We start from the raw sequence: 24,595 nt of genomic DNA on the forward strand, positions 1-24,595 counted from the left end.
CCATTGTTAATAATAATGTGGTATCTCTGTATAAAATGTGTCTGCTTTCATTATAGGTAGTTGCTGAAGAAGCCTGGGAAAACCATTTAAAAAGAAATGATTCTATCATAGTAGATATATTTCATGGCCTTTTCAAATCAACTTTAGTTTGTCCTGAATGTGCTAAGATTTCAGTGACGTTTGATCCTTTTTGTTACTTGACACTTCCATTGCCCATGAAAAAAGAACGTACCTTGGAAGTTTATTTAGTTAGAATGGATCCACTTACCAAACCTATGCAGGTAAGTAATGATTATTTTCTTTGCGTTTGTTATTTTTATTAAAAATTAGTGTTGAGTCTTGTCTGAAGCACAATTCAATAATAGTGTTTATTTGTGTAAGAGATTTTATAAGCTAAATGCTTTGGGAATTAGTACTACTTTTTAGAATCTTGAAAGGGAGGGTGAGGGATGTGCACAGTATTACTGCTTGTCATCTAAAAGCAAAATCCTCAAAGGCTTTTTCCCATCAAAGAAAAATGAGACGTTGTTTGATTTTACAATGTTGGGATGAATATTAGCTCACAAATATTAATAACATGGTATTATTTTCCTAACTTGAACTATCTTTAATGTTAATTGTAATTTTTTCCTAGTGGCTTTTGGAAGTAAAACTAATACTTACTATACATTTTGGTTCATGATACAATGAGATAATGGTATATTTAAATACCTGTAGTTTTTAGACATCTTAAAAACTCGGAAGAGAAATGAAAATTTAGTTAGACTAAAACTACTTGCTTCAGTAATGTTCTAATCTTTAACAGTTTGGAGTATCAAATATTGCTTATCTATTCCCAGAGCCCTGTGGTAGGCCTTAATATCACTTGTCTGCCTGATTCCATTGCCTAGCATTACAGTTGGATTACTTTACATTTTGCAGAGGAACGCATTATATTTTCTTCCCTTTATTAATCAATTAATCCTTTTCTGACACTTGACACGTCCTAATAAAAGAGATTCCTTCCTCTTCTACCTTCTTTTCCCCTAAATTCTATTATTGTACCTGTCACATTTTATCATGACATTTGGTTTACTTTATCTTTTCTCCCCTAAACCATGAGTTCTTTGCAGATAGGGACTTTGTAAATCTATGGATTCCCAATCCTCATGACTTGTAGGTGCTAATGCAGAAGTGTTCAAAAATTTTGTTTATTGAAATGTGTATTGAGCACCTATTGAGTGTAAAGCTCTGTTTGGTAAACTAAGGTAGACATGGTTCTCGCTTTAGAAGATCATTCACTAAAGATCCTTGGCTTAGGGTTCTAGCCTGATAGTGCAGTTTGTTAGAGCATAATAGTTGTATTGGTCTGCTTGGGCTGCTGTAACAAAATACCATAGACTGAGGAGCTTAAACAGTGGAGATTTATTTTCTCACAGTTCTGGAGCCTGAAAGTCAGTATGGTTGGTTTCTAGTACAAACTTTCTTCCTATAGTGGAAGTATTTGGGTTTACTGTCAACAAGGGCACAATATATGAAGTATTTATAAAAATATAGCCCTTTCTGCAGGGATGGTTCAGCATCCACAAATAAATCAATATGATAGACTATGTTAAAAAAATGATAAATAAAAATCACATGATCATCTCAGTAGAAGCAGAGAAAGCTTTTGACAAGATCCAACATCCATTTGTGATAAAAAAAACTCTCAATAAAATGGGTATAGAAGAAGAGTACCTCAACATAATAAAGGCTATATATGACAAACCCACAACCAACATCATACTTAATGGTGAAAAACTGAAAGCCATCCCTCTGAGAACAAGGACAAGACAAGGGTGCCTACTCTAGCCACTTCTATTCAACAGAGTACTGGAGGTTTTGGCCAGAGCAATTAGGCAAGAAAAAGAAATAAAAGGTGTCCAAATTAGGAAGAAGTGAAACTCTTGCTGTTTGCAGACGACATGATTCTACACATAGAAAACCCTAAAGAATCCATCATAAAACTATTAGAAATAATCAACAACTATAGCAAAGTTTCAGGGTATAAAATCAACTTACAAAAATCAGTTGCATTTCTATACTCTAATAACAAACTAACTCAAGAACACAATCCCATTTACAATTGCAACAAACAGAATAAAATATCTAGGAATAAATTTAACCAAGGAGGTGAAAGACCTATACAGTGAAAACTATAAGACACTGAAAGAAATTGATGATAACGTAAAGAAATGGAAAGATCTTCCATGCATGTGAATTGGAAGAATAAACATAGTTAAAATGTCCTTATTACCTGAAGCAATCTACAGATTCAGTGCAATCCCAATCAGAATCCCAATGACATTCTTCATGGAAATAGAAGAAAGAATCCTAAAATTCATATGATGCAACAAAAAACCCCAAATAGCTAAAGGAATCGTGAGAAAAAAGAATGAAGCTGGGGACATCACAATCCCTGACTTCAAAATATACTACAAAGCTATAGTAAACAAAACAGCATAGTACTGCTACAAAAATGGACACACAGTGGGGCTGGCCTCGTGGCCGAGTGGTTAAGTTCGCGCGCTCCGCTGCAGGCGGCCCAGTGTTTCGTTAGTTCGAATCCTGGGCGCGGACATGGCACTGCTCATCAGACCACGCTGAGGCAGCGTCCCACATGCCACAACTAGAAGAACCCACAACGAAGAATACACAACTGTGTACTGGGGGGCTTTGGGGAGAAAAAGGAAAAAATAAAAATCTAAAAAAAAAAAAAAAAAAAATGGACACACAGATCACTGGAACAGAATTGAAAGCCCAGAATAAAACCATACATCTATGGACAGCTAATCTTGGACAAAGAAGCCAAGAACATACAATTCTCTTCAGTAAATGGTGTTGGGAAAACTGGACAGCCACATTCAAAAGAATGAAAGTGACTGTTATCTTTCATTATATACAAAAACTAACTCAAAATGGATTAAAGACTTGAAAGTAAGGTGTGAAACCATAAAACTCCTGGAAGAAAATATAGGCATTACACTCTTTGACATCAGTCTCAGCAGCATCTTTTCAAATACCATGTCTACTCAGCCAAGGGAAACAAAAGAAAAATAAACAAATGGGACTTCATCATACTGAAGACCTTATGCAAGGCAAAGGAAACCAGGACCAAAACAAAAAGACAACTCGCCAGCTGGGAGAAAATATTTGCGAATCATATTTCTGACAAGGGATTAATCTCCAAAATATATAAAGAACTCATAGAACTCAACAAAAAAAACAACCCAGTCAAAAAGTGAGCAGAGGAGGGGCAGACCTCATGGCACAGTGGTTAAGTTCACGCCCTGCTTCAGCAGCCCAGGTTTGTGGGTTTGCATCCCAGGCACGGACCCACACCACTCATCAGACATGCTGTGGCAGTGACCCACATATAAAGTAGAGGAAGAGTGGCACAGATGTTAGCTCAGGGCTAATCTTCCTCAGCAAAAAAAAAAAAATGGTAGGGGGGCAAGAGTATATGAAGAGACATTTTTCCAAAGAGGTACAAATGGTCAACAGGCACATGAAAAGATATTCAGCATTACTAATCATTAGAGAAACACAACTCAAAACTACAACGAGAGGCCAGCCCTGTGGCTGAGTGGTTAAGTTCGCATGCTCCGCTTTGGTGGCCCAGGGTTTTGCTGGTTCAGATCCTGGGCACGGACATGACATTGCTCATCCAGCCATGCTGAGGCAGCATCCCACATGCAACAACTAGAAGGACTCACAACTAAAAATATACAACTGTATACTGGGAGCGCTTTGGGGAGAAAAAGGAAAAATGAAATCTTTAAAAAAAAAAAAGGTACAATGAGATATCTCCTGATACTCGTCAGAATGGCTGTAATTACCAAGACAAAAAATAAACATTGGAGAGGATGTGGAGAAAAGGGAACCCTCATAGACTACTGGTGGAAATGCAAACTGGTGTAGCCACTATGGAAAACAGTATGGAGATTTCTCAAAAAATTAAAAATAGAAACACCATATGACCCAACTATCCCACTACTGGATATTTATCCAAAGAACTTGAAGTCAGCAATTCAAAGAGACTTATGCACCCCTTTGTTCATTGCAGCATTATTCACAATAGCCAAGACATGGAAGCAACCCAAATGCCCATCAACTGATGACTGGATAAAGAAGATATACACACACACACACATACATATACAGTGGAATAACAGTCAGCCATAAAAAGACAAAAACTTGCCACTTGGCAACAGCATGGGTGGACCTTGAGGGTATTGTGTTAAGCAAAATAAGCCAGACAGAGAAAGACAAACATCAAATGATTTCACTTGTGTGGAAGATAAACTAACGTATAGAAAAAGAGAACAGATTAGTGGTTACCAGAGGAGAAGGGGGTTTGGGAGGTGGGCATAAGGGGCACAGGGGCAAATGTATATGGTGACTGACAAATAATAATGTAACCTGAAATTTCACAATGTTATAAACTATTATGACCTCAAAATAATTTTTTAAAGAAGGTGGTATTAAAAGTATATATATTTATATATGTATTTTAGAATAGTAGAGAATAGTCATGTACTGGATTCAGTTATGCACATTTTACCTATTTTCCTGCTCCTTTATGTTTCCTTCATGAACTGATCGAACCTGATGCCCTCACATCAGTATTTCATCTATTAGTGTCAAGAGTACTATAGAGAGCAAGAAAGACATTGTACTTGCCCTTATCCATGAGCAGGGCCAATAAAGACCTGCTTTTATTTTTGGCCAGGGGAATATATGTTCACATTTCTAAAATCACGTCCTTTAGATGCTCATTTATTCAGATATTTATAAGTATAGGATTGTTAACATTCTTTTCAATGGAGCGAGACTATAGTGATGCTAAACTACACCCTTAACCTCTCTAAGTTTGTAACTTTGCAAATATATGCCAATGAGTATAATATAGAATAACAGAAGAGTATAAAACAATGAGTAAAAATGTATTACAAGAAAAAAATAAATGTAGATACTCCAACAGCATGTTTGTTCAAGACAGTACTCCCCCGTGCTGAAGACAGTACTCTCTCATGCTGATAGTATAAAGAAATCTCTATTATACAGAGGCAGGTTACATTCAAGTTACACATTAACCCATAAGGCATATGTTGAATGTTCTACCACAATTTGGGTTTTAAATTATCTTTTCAGCTATGTGGATTTTGTCAGTTTTGTTGACCAAAGCTGTAAAATTGTGGAGGTCAGAGCCCAATCCCAGAGGAATTGGGATTTCTTGTCCAACTGGAGGCAGTAGCAACTCAAATATAAAATGTTAGCCTTATTAACACTATACTTTAACCAGCTGGAAAGGAAGGGGAGTTAGCTGAGTTAGCCTACTTGATGAGTTTTCCCATCATTGAAGTTGATGTAGGTCAAAGAAATTTATTAGTAATTGTATTGGACGTGTATTGTGTATTGGACTCTCATACTGTGCAAGGTGCTGGAAATACAAAGGTAATCCTGGTCCTTGTTCGCAACAAGCTTGTTTGCAGTGTGGAAAGTGCTATGACAGGGTACTTGTAGTAGCATACAGAAGGAGTAACCTACCCAAACTGGCACTGGTGCCTGTGTTGAATCCTGAAGGATGATTAGGTTTTAAGCACGTGAAAGCTGGAATTAAAGGATTATAGACCAGTAGAGTGGCATGTACAAAGAGTTGAAGGCAAAAGAGGACATGGCCCACTTCTGGAAACTACAAGTGGATGATATGGAAACTAGAAGCTAGACCACAGAAAACTTTGATACCATGAGAGGAATTTGCACTTAAGCCTGAAGATTAGGGAAGCCATTGAAGCTTAATAAATAGAGAGATTTGTGGCCAGATTTGTATTTGAGAAAGAAGACTGGCTAGTGCAAAGATTGGATTGGAAAGGCTTAGATCGGATGTACTAAGACCAGGTAAGAGGTTTTTGCAGTGATCAGATGACAAATGACAAGGGCTCAAACTCTTAAGATTAGTGTCAGGATGAAGTTAGATAGAAGAACCAGTTGAATATAGGAGGTGAAAATATTTAAGAGTATTCAAAGACGATGCCAAGTTTATTGGATTGGAAAACTGAGCAGATAGTGATGCTCTTTGTATTAATGAGGTATATAGGAAGAAAGGTTTAAGAAGAAACGTGTTTTAGTATTGGATATGTTGGCCTAACATGACCTAAGTCTGTGTTTAGTATTGGACATGTTGAGATGCATGAGGAAAACTTAGGTAGAGATACCAATGGACATTGAGTTTATGTGTCTAGACTAGAAGAGAAAGGTCTGTGCTTGAGATAGAAGTTGGGTGGTGAGTTCTCTGAAAATGGTAGTGAAAGTCTGAGAAGGATGAGATCATGGAAGGCTAAGGTGACCCTGTAATTCACCATCTAAAACAGAACTCTTAAAAATAAAAGGGACCATTATTAATAATTACATCAGGATAGCAGGCTAATCCAGGACTTGCCAAAGCAGACCAGGATATATTGTCACCTAGTCTAAAGGGAACATAGAGAATTGAGAAGAGTGTTAAGGATAAAACTCTAAAGGACACTAGCAAAGAGCCTCAAAAGAAGGTGTGACCTGGGCAGTAGAAAAGAATAAGAAGTATTGTTGTAGGGAAAGGAATGCTTTAGAGGAGAGTGTTGAGCAGTCATGCTACGGAGAGCTTAATAAAATAAGGACTGGTAAAGATTTGATTGATAGTGTTAACAGCCTTGGCAACAGGCTAAATAAAGAGGTGCAGACGAAAGCCAGGAGTCGATAGATAAGTGAATGGGAGGTGCGGAAGTTAGGATGGTCAGTATAGACATTACTTTTAACCTTGTTTTTTATAAGCAGAGGAGAAAGATAATTAGAGGAGAATTATTAGAAGGAAAGCAATGAGGGACTGTTTTGTTTTTTGAGAGACTTGTGTGTGTGTGTGTGTGTGTGTATATATACATATATATATATATTCCAGTACTCACGTAAGAGTCAAGATAAAATGAAATAGAGGATAATTGCTGGGTTTAGGTTCTAGAGGAAGCAGAAGAGGATGGGATCAGAGCATAGATGCTAGGGTTAGCCTTGAATGGGAAAAGTGACACCTGATTCTCTTTCCATGTGTTGAAAGAAAAAAGGATCTTTTAGACTCAAGTTTGAAGGGGAGACAGGAAGTTAGAGATTTTTCCCATCTAGTAGCCTCTGTATTCTAGGTGAAATAGGTACTCCACTGATAGTGAAGGTAGAAGTGGTGAATAGGAAACCTAAGGAATGGAGATTTTAAATAGTTATTGAGAGAGTAAACAAATAACTTCCGGCTGGTGTTGAAGGATCACTTGAGGTTGGGCACAGTGAATTTGTAGGGTACCAGTCTCTAAAGTTAGGCAGTTTTCTCCAGCCTATCTGAACAGCTCTAAGAAAGTATAACAAGAACAAAACTGAATAACAACGTGGTTAAAGATTTTACAGTGGAGTAGTTGAAGTGATGTATCGTGTGGGGTCTGGATGGAAGGGCATGAAGACACTCAGGAGGCAGTAAACTGGGAGAAAACGGAGAGTTAAAAAGACTAGAGATCTCAATGCAAGCCAAGAATAGGAAGGAGTGAGTTTCCAGGAAAAGTAAGCAGTGGTTAGAGAGTAACCTGTTCAGAGTTTAGGGTGTCAAAGGTTCAGCAGGTTATGACAAGGTCCACGTGAACTACAGTGGAGTGCAAGTGCAGGTCTTTGAATTGAGCAGCCAGGGAGCTAAGGCTAAGATAAACCATCCACATGGATATTGTCACCAGGGACGATGACCAGATTGGAGGCAGATACTGTGAGCCAAATGCCAAGTGAATGTGAGGAAGCAACGTGAGGTCGGTCTCAGCTACTGAATATGTTTTCCAACATAATAAATTCATTACAATTTTGTTTTTTAGTACAAAGTGGTTGTCCCCAAAATTGGAAACATACTTGATCTTTGTACTGCATTATCTGCCTTGTCAGGAGTACCTGCAGATAAGGTAAGATGTTTCTGGGTTTGAAGTATATAAGTTGGAGTTTAGTTTCTCAGTGTTGTAAAACCAGCTTAATAGAAATTTATTTTCTTTTAGATGATAGTTACTGATATATACAATCATAGATTTCACAGAATATTCGCTATGGATGAAAACCTTACTAGTATTATGGAACGGGATGATATTTATGTGTAAGTATAAATTTCATTGTATAGAATATCACTTGACAAAAAATTCAAAAGAAATAAAAATTTTTGGAGTTTATGGTCAGCTTTGTCCTCGTAGGTTTGAAATTAACATCAATAGGACAGAAGATACAGAGCATGTGGTTATTCCTGTTTGCCTAAGAGAAAAATTTAGACACTCAAGTTACACCCACCATACTGGTTCTTCACTTTTCGGTCAGCCTTTTCTTATGGCTGTACCACGGAACAATACTGAAGATAAACTCTATAATCTCCTGCTTTTGAGAATGTGGTAAGTGCCAGACAATTCTGCATTAACAAAATTTGAAAAATACCTCATAAAAGTAAACATGCAAGGTACTATGAGAATATAATAAGGTGAGTCTGTATTGTGGCAACTTTGTTTAGACAGGTAAAAATATTAAAAATTATAGTGTAATCCAGTTTCTTGATGATGTAAAACAGTAATTTCAAACCCAGGAAGAATGAATTCTTTTAGCTGTTTTACACCAGAAGTTTACAGTTGGGAGAAAATAGGAATTTATCATGTATGCACTCATATCATAACAAATGTCAGATGCTTCAATTCTTTTTTTTTCTTTTTTTCTTTTTTTTACCTTTTTTTGCTGAGGAAGATTAGCCCTAAGCTAACATCTGCTGCCAATCTTCTTCTTTTTTTCGCTTGAGGAAGATTAGCCCTGAGCTAACAACTGGCCAGCCTTCCTTCACTTTATATCTTGGTCACTGCCACACCATGGCTGATAAGTGGTATAGGTCCCCACCCAGGACCTGAACCCACAAACCCAGGCCGCCCAAGCAGAGCATGCCAAACTCAACCACTGCACCACAGGGCCAGCTGCACTTCATTTCTTTATACACGCTGTTTGTTCAAGAACTCATACTACTAAATAGTTTTATTTATAAGGATAAACGTTCATCGTTGACAGTACTGTAAGGCAACTCATTTTGTCTTCCAAAAACCTTGATGTGAATTATAAGATAATCAAGAATGCCATTTGATCTCCTTCTTTTATCCTTTCTAGCTGACATATTTAACAGTCTTTTTTCCATACCTATTTTAATCATTATAGTCCCATAACTATAAAGATCACATTATACAATTATAAGTAATCTTAGCAATAATATATAGGTCATCTAAATGAGCATCTTCTTCTAATATTTTTTTAAGCCGAGAAATTATTTGCCATGAACTTGTAACGTATAAAAGAAAGATGTTAAAACCCTGTAAGTAACAATTTGACTTCTTTCTATAAAGACAACCAAAACACAAATGATTATTCAATTGCACTTCTGGTACTATATCTTGAGTTTGATTTATTTATGTATTTTTTGTTTGGTGAGGAAGATTGTCCCTGAGCGAACATCCATACCAGTCTTCCTCTGTTTCGTGTGTGGGGTGCTGCCACATCATGACTTGACGAGCCGTGTGTAGGTCCATACCCAGGATCCGAACCCACAAACCCCGGGCCACGGAAGCAGAGCATGCAAACTTAACCACTATGCCACTGGGCCGGCCCCTTGAGTTTGAATTTATCCTTGAGTCTACTGAATGACCACTGTTATTGCATTAAAAAGTTTTGTTTCTTGAAAGAGTGAGAAACTTTTTCTTAAGTTTTTACCTTTGTAGAACTGAACTTGTTTGATTTCTGATTTTATTTAAGCCGATATGTCAAAATATCTACTGAAACCGAAGAAACTGAAGGATCCCTACACTGCTGTAAGGACCAAAATATTAATGGGAATGGCCCGAATGGCATACACGAAGAAGGCTCGCCAAGTAAGGCTTCCCTGTTAAATTACAGAAACTTCTCACTTGGATTGTTACTTCAGAGAAAAGTTAGAGGAGGAGACTAAGGAACTAAAAACAGTCTACAAGCCAGAGAAAAGTAATGTTAGTATTAATAATTTTTAAATGTAGCATTGGGTTTATTTAAAGACTTCTAATATCTAAAATTAGGTGAAATGGAAACAGACGAACCAGATGATGAATCCAGTCAGGATCAAGAACTTCCCTCCGAGAATGAAAACAGTCAGTCTGAAGATTCAGTTGGAGGAGATAATGACTCTGAAAATGGATTATGTACTGAGGACACTTGCAAAGGTCAACTCACGGGACACAAGAAACGATTGTTTACATTCCAGTTCAACAACTTAGGCAATACTGATATCAACTACATCAAAGACGATACCAGGCATATAAGATTTGATGATAGGCAGCTTAGGCTAGATGGTAAGTGTCTGAAAAATGGCTTGAACACTGAATTTGAGCAAAGCATGTTATTTTTTTTTTTAGATGAAAACCATGAAATTCAATACTCATGAAAAATAACATTTATCTATCTAAAAATCTTAAAAGCCTTAATTTCTAAATATACTAAAACACATCAGTGTTTTTAAATGGAGGTTAGACTTATGCTTAAGTTTCATATCTTTTTTGTTTAACTCCTAAAATATTTTAATGGCTTAGAAACAGCAATTTGCCACGATCACCAGTGCAAGCAGAAGAGACTGCTATTTGTTTATTCTGGTATATATCTTAATATTAAAACACATTAATTTTAACATTAAGCCATATTAAATTTTAAAGAAAAAATATGTTTTCCACCTTAGAAAGATCTTTTCTTGCTTTGGATTGGGATCCAGATTTGAAAAAAAGATACTTTGATGAAAATGCCGCTGAGGTGAGTCCTCACTCATTCCTCCTTTGTCCTTCCCATGTTGATCACACTGTCGTCTCACGCTCCTTCTTTTACCGAATGTGTTTATTTTGCCAGAAGAAAATTGGTTATGTACTAGTAGAGAAAAGGCTTGCTGGTTTGGAACATGCTTTTTGTTTATCCTTTTGAGTCGTCCATATAGGTGTATATACAGGAGTTTTTCCAAGTGTGGTGTAAATCTCAGCTGAAATAGCTTTATGATTCTTTTGAGAAAGTTTAGGAGTTTTTCATTACTGTTCATAGTAAGATGGTATCACTAAAATAAGTTTTGTTTCATTTGTTCTCTTAACTCAAGAAATACTTCTCTTTAGGATTTTGAAAAACATGAAAGTGTGGAATATAAACCTCCTAAAAAACCCTTTGTGAAATTAAAAGATTGCATTGAGCTTTTTACAACAAAAGAAAAGCTAGGTGCTGAAGATCCCTGGTAAGAGACAAAGTTAAATAATTGTTTCTAATTATTTTTTCAAGGATTTATACTTAGGTATGTGCTACATCAAGTTGAAAAAGTGATAACTAAATTCCCTTTGACATTTTAAATAATAAGGATTTCTTTATATGATAATAGTCTATTAAGAGGGATGAGATTGTCTTTAAAAGTATATTATGTTAAGCTTTGATCTCATTACTCTATTTTCCATAATAGCCATTTTACTATGAATAATTAATTTTAGTTACTTTTTCCCAACAATTTTTAGCTGTGTAGCCATTTTGAGAGAGGCTTTTTTAGGAAAATGGTAATGATGTGTTTTGTGGTGTTATTAATTCCATTAAAGCCCAGGACTTTTGAGATTTTCTAATACCTGTATCTCAGCACAGTTTTGTGATACATATATGTCTTTTTAGCCTACTAAAATGTAAATAATCTAGCCCTCATCATTTCTTTGATTATTTATTTACATATTAATTTATAATAGTTGTATCTATTTGGAAAATGTATTGAAGGTAAAAATAATAATAGGAGTTCCTTTCAGTTTGGTACATATTAGGCATACATATATTAATTGCTAACTGAATAAATGTGGAACTCTCCAAACTTTTTTTATCCATTATTTTCGTTACCTCTGTCAAGTTTTAAATATTTCTCTTTATGTTTAGGTATTGTCCAAATTGTAAAGAACATCAGCAAGCCACAAAGAAGTTGGATTTGTGGTCCCTGCCTCCAGTGCTTGTGGTACATCTCAAGCGATTTTCTTACAGTAGATACATGAGAGACAAGTTGGATACTTTAGTTGACTTTCCTATCAAGTAAGTTTTGATTGTACTTCATAAACATTGGGCAACTCTTAACTTTTTTTAAACATCAGGTAGCATTGGACCCAGTGTCAGTTTTTGAGTATATTTTTGAGTAGTTCCAACAATTTGTAAGGATCAGTAACAGTTTTTGTTTTTCTTAGAGATTTTTCAAAGAACAAAGAGAAAATGTACTTTTAAAAAAAATGAAATAGGGGCCGGCCCATGGCCAAGTGGTTAACTTCGCGCACTCCTCTGGGGTGACCCAGGGTTTCGCCAGTTCAAATCCTGGGCGCGGACATGGCACCACTCATCAAGCCATGCTGAGGCGGCGTCCCACATGCCACAGCTAGAAGGACCCACAACTGAAAATATACAGCTGTGTACCAGGGGGCTTTGGGGAGAAAAAGGAAAAAGAAAATCTTAAAAAAAATAAAAATAAGAAAAATTATAAAATAAAATAAAACTCATTCTGTGTTACGTATATCTTATGGGTTCATTGACCCTATTTATAAATCTAAGATACTTTATGGGATCTTAGTGACTTTGTTTTTCCTAGAAATTATTTCACCATTAATTATCAGTTATTCCTGAGTATGCTTTTAAAAAAATATTAAAGTAGTATGAAAATGGAATAATGGAATTGCTTGGAAGAATGGTGCAGTAGTATAATAAATCATACCTATCGTGTCATCCTTCAGTTTTCTTACTGCATTGTCCAGGGTATAACATCATATTTGTAACAAGGTATAAAGAAGTCTGGAGGCAGCATCTTTGTAGTCCTTTCTTTTTTTTTTTTAAGCTTTCACTAAACATAATTGACAATTCAGAAGGCAGAAAGGGATATTCTATTCTCATTCATGTAGTCCAGGAAGGACTTCACACAATATTTTACAAGAACTTGGTACTCTCCCATTTTGCTAAAAGAACATTGATAGTTTTCTTTCATATTTTATGATATTTGTGCATCAGTCTGCTTCATACAGTTAGTAAGTAGACAAATGCTGAAGGCAGGTATGTATTCCAAGGTGGTTAGAAGGAAATAGATGAGGTAATAATGAAAACATTCTTTGGATTGCTTATTCTAATTGGTATTTATAAATTGAAAATGTTTTGCAATTATGGGAAAAAATGGTAATTTTCTCTTGAACAAAATTATGAGCCATCAAAGTTTTCAAGAATATAGCATTTTGACAATGTAAATATAAGAAGAACCAGAAGTAGTGATAAGCTAGAACCTATTAGAGATGTATTTGAAATTTACAATCGTTGTTTTTTAATGATGCAAGTACAAAAAGAATAACCAAAAATAATGATAAGCAATACGATGGTCATGTTCCAGTTTTATGCATGACAGATTATAAACATTCTGTTGCATTTCAGAGAGCGTGCCCATTTGGGGTATATTCATCATCAAAACCAGGAAAAAATACAATAAATGTTGGAGTTGAGGTATATTTAAATTATTATAAAATTTCTAAGAAAGTTGTTTTTCACTATCCCTTTATTCTTCCTTAAATAAATCATTCCTAAAAATGACTTTAAAAATTACAAAAAATAAAAATAAAAAGGACCCAGATGGTAAATGGTGATGACTAACAACAATCAGTGGAGAATTTTTAAATTCTCAACCCGTAAGAAAATTTTTGCCAAAACATTCAAATCTCAGGGATATATATATGATTTGTTTTATAAAGTTATTTGACTCTTAGTAATTTCTTTAGTGAGAGATGTGTATATATAAATGAAAGTCAAACAACACTTGACAGAAGGGAATAGAATTCATTGCATTTAGAGAAAAGATAAAACTAACTTGATCTCTTTTTTTAAACAGTGACTTGGACATGTCAGAATTCCTGATTAATCCAAATGCAGGTCCTTGCCGCTATAATTTGATTGCTGTTTCCAACCACTATGGAGGGATGGGAGGAGGACACTGTAAGTTGACAGTTTACCTTTTTACTAAAATCATGATGTTTGGTAACTCCATTTTCCTTAAGATATTTATTACTTCTTAAAGGGGAAATGTGAGATGTGTCTTACAAATAGTAGTTGTTCAATAAATGTTGATTAATGAATGAATCCGCTTTTGAACATTTTTACATCGGGAGTAGAGGATTGAGTTAATACTCCTCAGTTCAAAGCACAGGATCACCACTATTCCGTTCAGGGCTCTTGTCCTGCACCATTCTCCCTCCCATTCCCTTTCTAGGGTGTTCATTGATGTATGTGCTCTTATAAATCATGCATCACTGTTAATTTACATTGTTGATACTCTGCCATAGATCTTTTTTCTCTTGATGCTAAAAACATATGCATGTTACTTTGTGCTCTTTTGGTCTCTTGATCCTAGCCGCTCATGATTACATCTGCCATATTTTCCCTCTCTGCTCACTTCATTGTGGACGTCCAAATTGTCTTTAACTTTCTACCACCACATGACTGATAGACATTACTGTTTACTGTCCCGTCTGTGAGAATTTCTTTGAGCTACATGCCCAGAAGTGAGATTGCTGGGTAATGGAGTATTTAAGCACGCCAGATAGCTCCTAAGGACAGTTCTACCAGTCTACAATCTCTAGTTGATAGATTTTTCTGTTGAAGCGTCTTTGCATTCCTGGGATAAATCCTACTTATCTTGAAGTATTTTTTTATGTACCCAGTTAACTAATTTTAAGATGTTACAATTTAATTCATAGTGAAATGGTCTTGTAATTTTTTTATATTGTTTTTACTTTAGAATCAAAATTACAGTCTAGCCTAATAAAACAGGCTTACTCTTTCTGTGTTTCCTGAGGTACCTGGTGTACTATAGGAATTAACTTTTCCTGAAAGTCTAGTAGAATTTACCTGTAAAACTATCTGGACTTTACAGCCATACATTTTTCTATTTATGTTGTGCTTGTTAAAGTCTATTCAGTTTTCTTTTTCCAAAATGTGTGCTGGCATTTTCTATTTTTCTAAAAATGTATCTGTATTTTCTAATTTATTTGAGAATAGTTGTTTATAATACTCCTCTGCTGTATTTTGGTCTTTTTCTTTATTTTCTCTTTTTTCTTTTTAACTGGTCTTCCAAGAGGTCTATATTAGTAATTTGTTTGAGGAATTAGTTTTCCATTTTATTAAATTTTTCTTTTTGTAATTACATATATGTATTCTATCGCATTGATTTCTTCTCTTCCCTTTGGTATATTTTTTATTTCTTCTCTTGCCTTTAGTGTATTTTTCTTATTATTACTTTGGGTTTGCTCTGTTGCTCTTTTTCCAACTTCTTGGATTGAATGCTTGTCAGCTTTTTGCTTTCCATTTCTCTTTTTTCTCTATTGACAGCTATAATTAAAGTTATAAATTTACCTCTAAATACTGCTTCATCTCTGTCTCGTAAATTTTGAAATGTATTTTCATTGCCTTTCAATTCTATATATATTTTTAATTTCGTTTGATTTTCTAATTAGCCCAAGGTTATTTAGTCATATGTGTTTCCAAATATATGATTTTTGTAAAGCTCTCCTTTTGTTCTTAACTTTGATTTTATTACATAACAGTTGGGGACATTGTCTATATTACATTAATCTTTACGAGTTTATTAAGGTTTCCTCGTAGCTTAATACCTAGTCTGTTTCTTAAACGTTTGTGTGCTTGAAAAACATGTTTTCTCCATTCACACATAGAGTTCGGTGTTTTCTAATAGTTTAAGCTTATCAATTGCAGTCAGATCATTACTGTCTCTGGTTTTGATGTTCATTCTGTTTCAGTGAGATTTGTCAGGACTCCTACTAAAGTGTTGATTTATGTTTCCTCTAACATTTTTATTAGTTGTTTTGCATTATTAGTTTCATTTATGTTTGTAATAAATAGCTCTTCTTACTCTATTGTTCCTTTTATCAGGATTTGACAGCCTTTTTTCCCCTCCCATCTTTTTCTCAGAATTACAAACACCGTTAGTCTAGCTTTCTTTTGATATCATCATTTGATTTGCAAACTCTGTGTTCTTTTTGTTGGATTTGTCTCTGATAAACCATGTTACTGTAGGTCTTGTCTTCTTATTCAGTCTAACAATGTTTCTTTGAATTTGTGAGTGCAGTGGTCTTGAGTTCAGATTGACAAATTTACAACCCACAAGAGGCCTCCAGCCAGGAGACATTTTGTTTTGTGAGGGGTAGAACTATTTAGAAGGTGTAGCCTATAAAGTGTCACTTTTTAGAAGCTGCGACAGCAGATAATTGTTTGGGGGACATTGTGCAACTTTGTTTCCTCAGTTATTGGGTAGTTTTACAAAGCATGAGATGGGAAAGGAGGCGGGTTTTTTTAACTTGAAGATAAAGCAAATCTTTAAGAATTGTGCAGGGCTGACCCAGTGGCGCAGTGGTTAAGTGTGCACGTTCCGCTTCTCAGTGGCCCCAGGTTTGCCAGTTTGGATCCTGGGTGCAGACATGGCACCACTTGGCAAAAGCAATGCTGTGGTAGGTGTCCCACATATAAAGTGGAGGAAGATGGGCACGGATGTTAGCTCAGGGCCAATCTTCCTCAGCAAAAAGAGGAGGATTGGCAGTAGTTAGCTCAGGGCTAATCTTCCTAAAAAAAAAAAAAGAAAAAGAATTGTGCAGATTAATTATCCTTGTTACCTTTCTCTTGCTCTGTACTTTTGTTAAAGACTGAAAAAGATTCTGGTGTAAAAACCACTACAAATTAATGAGATAATATTGTTGGGAAAATATTTGTCGTAGAAAATTTAAATTAAGGTTGAAATTTCAAACTTTGGAATCTGAGACAGACTTGGGTTTAAATCCTACCTAACAGCTGTACAGTTGGACAAATTAACCTTCTCTGGGTGCCCCACTTTCCCTTTCTCTAAAATTGGAAGAATAATGGTGATAATACCTTCTTTATGAGATAATCCATGTAAAGTGCATAGCACGGTACCTGGCACACAACAAGCAGCACATAAATGTTCATTACCGTTTACTGTCATTAGTATTGCTGTTCTGTGAATTAAAAAATAACAAGTTTGTTCTGCTTGTCCCTGAGAGGGAAAAGTCACAAATTTCAACTTACATGAAAAGTATCTTAGGCATCTAGATTGTAGGAAATTATTCTAAAAACCTTTAATCAGTGGAATCAGTTGAATATCTAATAGATATAGGCCTTATATAGATGATTATCATGTAATTTTAATAGTTATTCCTTATATAAATGATTTTAAAGTTTTGAGGGTTGCCCCCGGAAATCAGTTCAGTCACAGAAGTGATTATGTTTTTTTCATTAGATACTGCTTTTGCAAAAAATAAAGATGATGGAAAATGGTACTACTTTGATGACAGTAGTGTCTCAACTGCATCTGAAGACCAGATTGTGGTAAGTATGCCACTGATTTCCTGAAAATCAAGGGATCCGCTCTTTCAAAGAGCACTGCGGTCTACATTCTAGCAATTGTTCCGGTAGCTGAGAGCACCGCAGTCTACATTCCAGCAATTATTCTGGTAACTAAGAGAGACTTGCTCGAATTTTAAAAAGTGTAAAATTGTCCCCTCAGTGGAAATTTGTCTTCTAAATTTGCCTACTAACAGAAGCATGAATTGCAATTTGAAATTTTTTCTAGTAGTTTTCAACCAGAAAACTGGAGTTTTCTCATGAAAATAAAATTTTTCTCTGGAAAATAGGCTGCGACATTTCTAGACATTGACTACTTAAAGTCAGAATGCTAAAATAGGAAAAAAGTCCTTTAAAGGCCTTACCATAACCTATGATTTTTAAATTAAAGTCTTATCCTTTATAACAGTTAAACATTTAAACTCAAAATGATATAATTAGATAAAACAAATTATAGATTATTTTAAAAATTAACCCCATGCATTTCTTGCTATGATATTTTCTGAATAGTAGGAAAATGAGGAAATTACATCTCTTCACACTTGCATCAGTTTTTCAGCCACAGCTGGAGCCAAAATATTGGTGTTTGTTTTGCCTCCCATCAGAGCAGATTTTTATTATCAGACACTGATTGATTAAGAAAGACTAGTATGTTTGTTTTTCTATAAATCTTGCCTTTCTGTAAATTTTACGTGTTAATCACTGTATTACAAAGAATGAGACATACAATATTTGCTCATGTGATATTTCCTCCATAGAGGTTCTCTGTTGATAAAGGAAGCACTGACTGCTTTACTTTATTTCCCACTTTAAATTATATATTCCTTAAGGGCAGAGACTAGGTTTTTTTTTATTTTATAATGCTTTAAATTTAAAAGCCTTCGGGGCCGGCCCCGTGGCCAAGTGGTTAAGTTTGCGTGCTCCACTTTGGTGGCCCAGGGTTTCACCAGTTCGGATCCTGGGCGCGGACGTGGTACCGCTCATTAGGCCATGCTGAGGTGGCATCCCACATGCCACAACTAGAAGGACCCACACCTGAAATATACAGCTATGTACTGGGGGTATTTGGGGAGAAAAAGCAGAAAGAAAAAAAAAAAAGATTGGCAACAGTTGTTAGCTCAGGGGCCAATCCTTAAAAGAGAAAAAAAGGAAAGAAATGAATGAAAGTCTCCAACTTACATTGTTCAACGTAATAAACTTATGAGCCCAATTATTGGTATAGTTTTAATCTGTCTTGAATGAACAAATGTGAAATAATGTTGAACTGTTTCTCTACAGATATTTTATATTTTTATCTATGTATAGATAGATGTGCATGCGTACATATGTAAATTATGTACTGTTGCTTATCTCCCTAAAGCTATAACATATAACAGAGACTTGAACACTTAATATTTTTTAAAATGTGCATATGCCTAAGTTAACTACGTTTCTAGTTTATATTTAAACTTCTAATTTCAAGTCATATCCCTCCCTTTTCACTTTTGCTCTCCCCTTTAATCTCTCAGCCAGAACATCCTGAAATTGCCTACGTCCTCCTTCAAAGCCTGTTTGACAACACTGCCCTAATCTTGCCTTCAAATACACGATATATTATTTATATACAGTATATGAATTTGATGTTACTTTGCATCTTAATGATGATTCTTCGTTTAGTCAGCAAGTATTTGAGTACCTTCTATACACAGGACTCTATTCTAAACAAGACTAAAAGACCGCTCTCTCTGATTTCAACAGGCTTACAATCTATACATGCCAGAGAAGTAAAGTAATGATTATATATGATCAGTGCTATTAAATATCTTGGCAACATAGGAAGGCAACAGCTGTCTCAACTGATTTGGGGTTAAGAACACAGGACCAGGGCAGGAAAGTTTGCGTGGAGAAAGTGGTGTATGACCTGAGTCAGCAAGTTCACATGGGAATAAATTAGACAAAAGAAGCACTAAGCAAAGAGAACAGTACCCACAAAAGCAAGGAGGCATGACAGAACATGGCATTTAGGGCAACAGCAAATAACTTGGTATTACTGAAAGGAAAGACTTGTTAGGAATTTGGGGCAGAAATTAGGCTGGAGTTAAATTTGGCACTCAGATCAAGAAAGATGACATTCTTCGTTGTTTAGACCTTTTCTTAAAGGCTGTGAGAAGCATTGGATGATTGTTAAGCAATAGAAGAATATTTTATTGAATTACATCTTAACATCTCTCTGAGAACTCTGTAGAGGACAGATTGGAAGGCACTGAGAAAAGCAGAAAGCATTTTTCAGCCTCCAGCAGAAAGGAGGCTGTCATGTAATTTAAGCAATAAGAGCTTCTAAATTTAAAGTAGTGGTAGTAAGTGTTTAGACAAGGGGAAAATGGATTTATGAGATATTTACTGGATAGAATTAGTAGAGCTTGATTAGGATGAGATGTAAGTAAGGATATAGAGATGCAGAGAGGGAGAAGTTGAAGATGACTCTCACTTCGCCATTCACCAAGATTGGAAGAAAATTTGCCGTTGAAGTTTGAGGTAGCTGTATGATAGCTCTGTGGAAATTTCCATAGATAGGTGGACTAATAGGACCTAGAGTTCAGGGGTGAGAACTGGCCTAAGTTCAAATTTAAGTTGTAGTCTTAGGTGGCAATGGAAGCCCTATGTTTAAAGGACTCACCTGGTAAGCAGATACAGATTGAGAAACAGTGGTGGGCTGAGGACAGAGAATGATTTTTTTTTAAAGATCAGGATTTAATGACCTACAGAAAAGTCAGAAGAAATCCTAGAGATAGAAGATCTAAGGGAAAGTGGTGTCACAAAAGCCAAAAATGGTTTGAGGCAGGAAAGAGGAGTAGTAAAGCATTCAATGCTAGAGAGACTGACTAAAAGAACCAAAAAGACATCCATTTAATTTGTTTATAGGAGGTTATTGACCCTAGTGAAAGCTATTTCATAAAATGTTTGGGGCAGCAGTTATATCACACTGAATCAAGGAGTGTGCCTCGGAGCGAATCAGGACTGTTAGACTGTGTCTAGCAGCCTGGCTGTGAGGAAGAGGAAGAGAGGTATGTGGCAGCTAGAGGAGAGGGAGAATGGAGAGGGATTCATGATGAGAAAACACTTAAGTATTTTTTATGCCAAAGAGTCCAGTAGATAAGGACACTGTGTATTCAAGATACACAGTGATGACTGATGGAACGATATCCTTAAGATAGTAGGGAAAGTTGGGCTCCAGAGCAAACGGAATGAAGCAATTATTATTAGAAAGGAGAAAGCGTACCTTTTCCTTAGAGACAGGAGGGAAGAAGGCATAGAATTCTATTTCATGTTGGAGTAACTAGGTTAATCTGTGATAGAGTTGCATTTATTTATCTGTCCAACTAACTTAGAAGAGAATAAACATGTTAATTCCAGTGACCATTCTTCTTGTATGTGTAGAAGTCATCTTATATTTAATCAATTTTGGTAACTTCCATTTGACCATGTATGGTTTTTCTGTTTGATTTATGCCATCACCAAAATTGGTTGCCAGCTCAAACTTGGTAGTAAATTTAATGTGATCTTTGAAAATCATGACCATTTTAACGTCCTTTGTTTGTTTTAACAGTCCAAAGCAGCGTATGTACTCTTCTACCAGAGACAAGACACTTTCAGTGGAACTGGCTTTTTTCCTCTTGACCGAGAAACTAAAGGTGCTTCAGCTGCCACAGGCATCCCATTAGAAAGTGATGAAGATAGCAATGATAATGACAATGATATAGAAAACGAAAACTGTATGCACACTAACTAATGAAAGTCCTAGAAGCCATAAAAGAGAGACTTTCCTGCTGGTGGTATCTATTGAAATGATGAAGTTACCCACCACATTAAACAGAAATCTGAGATGGGGAGTTTCAGATAAGCGAATGTAAATCCTTTATCAGATTTTAACTTGTGCAGTACTTGAAGTGAAACACAATGAAAACTTTAACAGAAATTGTCTCTTAATACATTTACAGTCTTGTATTTACAAGCTAAATATATATAGGAAATCACAAATAAATCCCTTTTAAGTTTGCTGCTGTTTTGATGAATTATGTTTTCTTTAATTTTTTGGATGTGAGTTAATTGATGACAAATGTTAAATTTGTGGATGTTGGTCATTTATTTTGCTCTAATAATACTGCAAGAAAACTATGGCTGAACTTAGTTTTTGGATAATCTAGTTCATGTGCATTAGGCTGCCACGTATACTACTATGATATTTAGCTGCAGTATGAACATGACACATACTGCAGTAGCATTCTTGGAAAACCAAATTTTCAAATCTATCCCTGGTAATCAATGTGGGCCTATTAAAAAACCAAATCATGATACAAGAAACAATCTTGAAAAAGTTGTTTCCTTTTATAGTATCATTAGAAATCCAGATTATAATGTTCATTTTACTGCTACTGTGGAAACAGGTTCTAGATTTCACACTCCATCTAAAGCCATTTTTCAGTTAAATGTAAGTATTTTTTCTGCTATTGGGATCTATTTCTTAGCCATTCAAATTCTTTGTGACTTGCTTTAAAATGCATATCTTTAATCTGGTGTTGGTCCAAAATTAAAATTTTTGCTGTCTGTTTTTCTCTACCCCATTTTTTGGTAATTTGGCAACTTTTAGCGCTCCCAATTATTGTAATATAAGGACATTTAATAGTATTCTGCATCCATAGTAATAATTACATCAAGCTTAGATGAGAAATTTTTTTCATAGATTGGTCTTTAAATCATTAATGGACAATTGGCTTTAAAGGTAGGTCTCTTAACTTTCTTTGTGTGTTCCTGATGGAATTCACCATAGCCTTACAGCTTTTCTCAGAAGGTAACTTATGATAAGAGAATTGGCATTTGCATGTTCCAGAGTCAGAACCTGTACAGTATATAAAGCATACAAACCTTGAATTTGATTTTAGTTCACCACATTCAAGGATCCAGGATGCCAAAAATATGTGTGAACATTTGAAACATTTTTTATTTGCTGCTTTTTCCCTTTGATCTAGTTGAAAGAATGTATTGTCAATTGGCATACAATACTGCCTTTAATAGGAAATCTAAACGCTGGGGCACATTTCCCGTATCGACTACCTGAGAAATTGCTTTGTGTCCCACTGTTATTAAAGCAAAAAGTATAATGTTCTTCACTTGAACTAATCAAATACAATAGATTATAAATTGTGTATTGTAAATAAAAGTTCACTCTGTGAGTGCACATTTTGGTAAATTATTTATTTATGTTAGCATTTAAAAGTAAAAAGAAAAAAATGCATTTGACCAGGATAAATGAGGTATGTTGATCATGGCTTTGCTTTATACCTTGATATTAAAGCTGGTTTCTCATCCTGGTATTTTAAAAGCTGCTTTGGGTTTTTTCTTTTTTCTTTTCTTTTCCTTTTTTTTTTTTTTTAAATGTAAACTAACCTCCTGCATGACAGAGGTTAAAATTTTGTCTGCACTTGAGTTCACTTGAGTTTACATTTGAAATGTGCATGTTTATTTATACAGATTTCAATAAAGCTATTCAAGGCCTTATTTAGTCTTTTATTTCTTACTCTGAATCTTTTGATAAAAATTCCCTATTTTATGGGTAGGTTACTGTATGCTAGACTTTTTAGTTATCATATATTTAAAAATAGAAAGGAAAGTGTATCAGAGCAAAGTGAATCCTACTGTTAAGGACATATTTTAAAGTTGGTATTTTTCATTTAAATATTCATTCATTAAACAAACGTTTGTGCACCTGCTAATGACTGTGCTAGTCTTGAGATGCAGCAGTAAACAGACATCCCTGCCCTCACAGAGCTGGGTATATTTCTGCTGTCTACCAACTAACAGACTATAGAATTCCATTGTGCTGAGGTTTAAAGAAAAACCAAAATGAACTTTTGTAGCCCTAGGTTGTAGTGTCCACCCTAATTGTCCATAGAGACCATTCCTTTTTAATGCCTGTGATTAACTTACATTTCCACTAAAAGACTGGTGTTTTTAAATAGGAAATCATGTTAATAATGCCATTGAATTTGTCAAACTCAGATGACATTTTCAGCTGCACAGAAAAGACTGTAAAAATAGTGCAAAAGTCAGATCTGTACTCTAATTAAAAGTAGATATTTACAGGTAGTACAGGTGGTAGGAATACATCCAGTCTAGAATTCTGCTTGTAGTTTTGCTACTTAGTAATCCTGTGACTTTGGACTTAATCCCTCCTAGTCTGTTTCTTCACCTGTAACTAGTAAACATATAGCAGCATTTATTGAGCACTTACCATGGACCAGGTACTGTATTAAAGTATTTATTATCTCATTCACTCCCACAATAGCTATGACATAGGGACAGTCATCATCCTCACTTTTCATATGGAGAAACCAAGGTACAAAGCACTTAAGTAATATTCCCAAGTTCACACAGTGACTGTGTGGTGGGGTCAATATTCGGTCCTCAGATCTATGTACTACCTTCCACTGTTAACAGGGTCTGCCTCACAGCATTGTTGAGAGCTCAAATGAGATCATGTACTTTATGGGAAGGTGCTTTATAAATTCTGTGATAGACTCATTACTGATTTCTTCAGTCTAAAGAGAAAGCCGCCATCTTGAAGTCTGATAACTTTTCTTCCAAAGGTATCTTCAGCTCAGTGTTTGAGTCTTGACTAAGAAAGATACCTGCTGGAATATTGACGTAACCTTTCCCTTTTAAAATTAACTTCATTCAACTGATGTACATTTATTACAATGTTAATTAAATTTTAAATGTAACGTGGCATTTTTTTCCTTACTTTGTTTATCCAACTCAAGTGTACTCTCTACATTTCCCCAAATGCAGCACTGATTTTCAGGACTTTTTTTCTTCCTCTATAATTTAATTTTAATTAATCTCGTGAAAAAGCTGCAGCCTGCTGCTTTATCTAAATATCTTGCTTTCTTTTATAATGTGTTCTTTTAGTAGTCCTATATTTATCTTTGCTTTCCTGGCAACTAGATATAAAACCACACAAAACGTTGATTTGGGCGTGAAGAAAATCAGTAAGTACCACAGCCATTGATACAGTGTAAGGACAGTCCTTTTTCATACGTGATTTCATTAAGGTGAGCAC

General features: G+C 35.3%; 1 protein-coding gene across 6 annotated transcripts in view; it reads left to right on the plus strand.

Moving 5' to 3' along the window:
* The window catches only part of USP15 (ubiquitin specific peptidase 15), a 133,388-nt gene extending 111,293 nt beyond the window's left edge, over window positions 1-22,095 (plus strand). For all 6 annotated transcript variants that reach the window (XM_014859330.3, XM_014859331.3, XM_070494902.1 and 3 more), the window contains 12 exons: window positions 57-281; window positions 7,896-7,979; window positions 8,070-8,164; window positions 8,259-8,450; window positions 9,841-9,956; window positions 10,137-10,409; window positions 10,790-10,860; window positions 11,208-11,323; window positions 11,995-12,144; window positions 13,964-14,067; window positions 17,396-17,484; window positions 21,086-22,095. In XM_014859330.3, the coding sequence (XP_014714816.1) occupies window positions 57-281; window positions 7,896-7,979; window positions 8,070-8,164; window positions 8,259-8,450; window positions 9,841-9,956; window positions 10,137-10,409; window positions 10,790-10,860; window positions 11,208-11,323; window positions 11,995-12,144; window positions 13,964-14,067; window positions 17,396-17,484; window positions 21,086-21,268 (1,698 nt within the window). In that variant the 3' untranslated portion in view covers window positions 21,269-22,095. The remainder of the gene's footprint in view (window positions 1-56; window positions 282-7,895; window positions 7,980-8,069; window positions 8,165-8,258; window positions 8,451-9,840; window positions 9,957-10,136; window positions 10,410-10,789; window positions 10,861-11,207; window positions 11,324-11,994; window positions 12,145-13,963; window positions 14,068-17,395; window positions 17,485-21,085) is intronic.
* The last annotated feature ends 2,500 nt before the right edge of the window (window positions 22,096-24,595 follow it).

The sequence above is a fragment of the Equus asinus genome, chromosome 22, assembly GCF_041296235.1.
Source record: "Equus asinus isolate D_3611 breed Donkey chromosome 22, EquAss-T2T_v2, whole genome shotgun sequence".
Classification (NCBI taxonomy): Eukaryota; Metazoa; Chordata; class Mammalia; order Perissodactyla; family Equidae; genus Equus; species Equus asinus.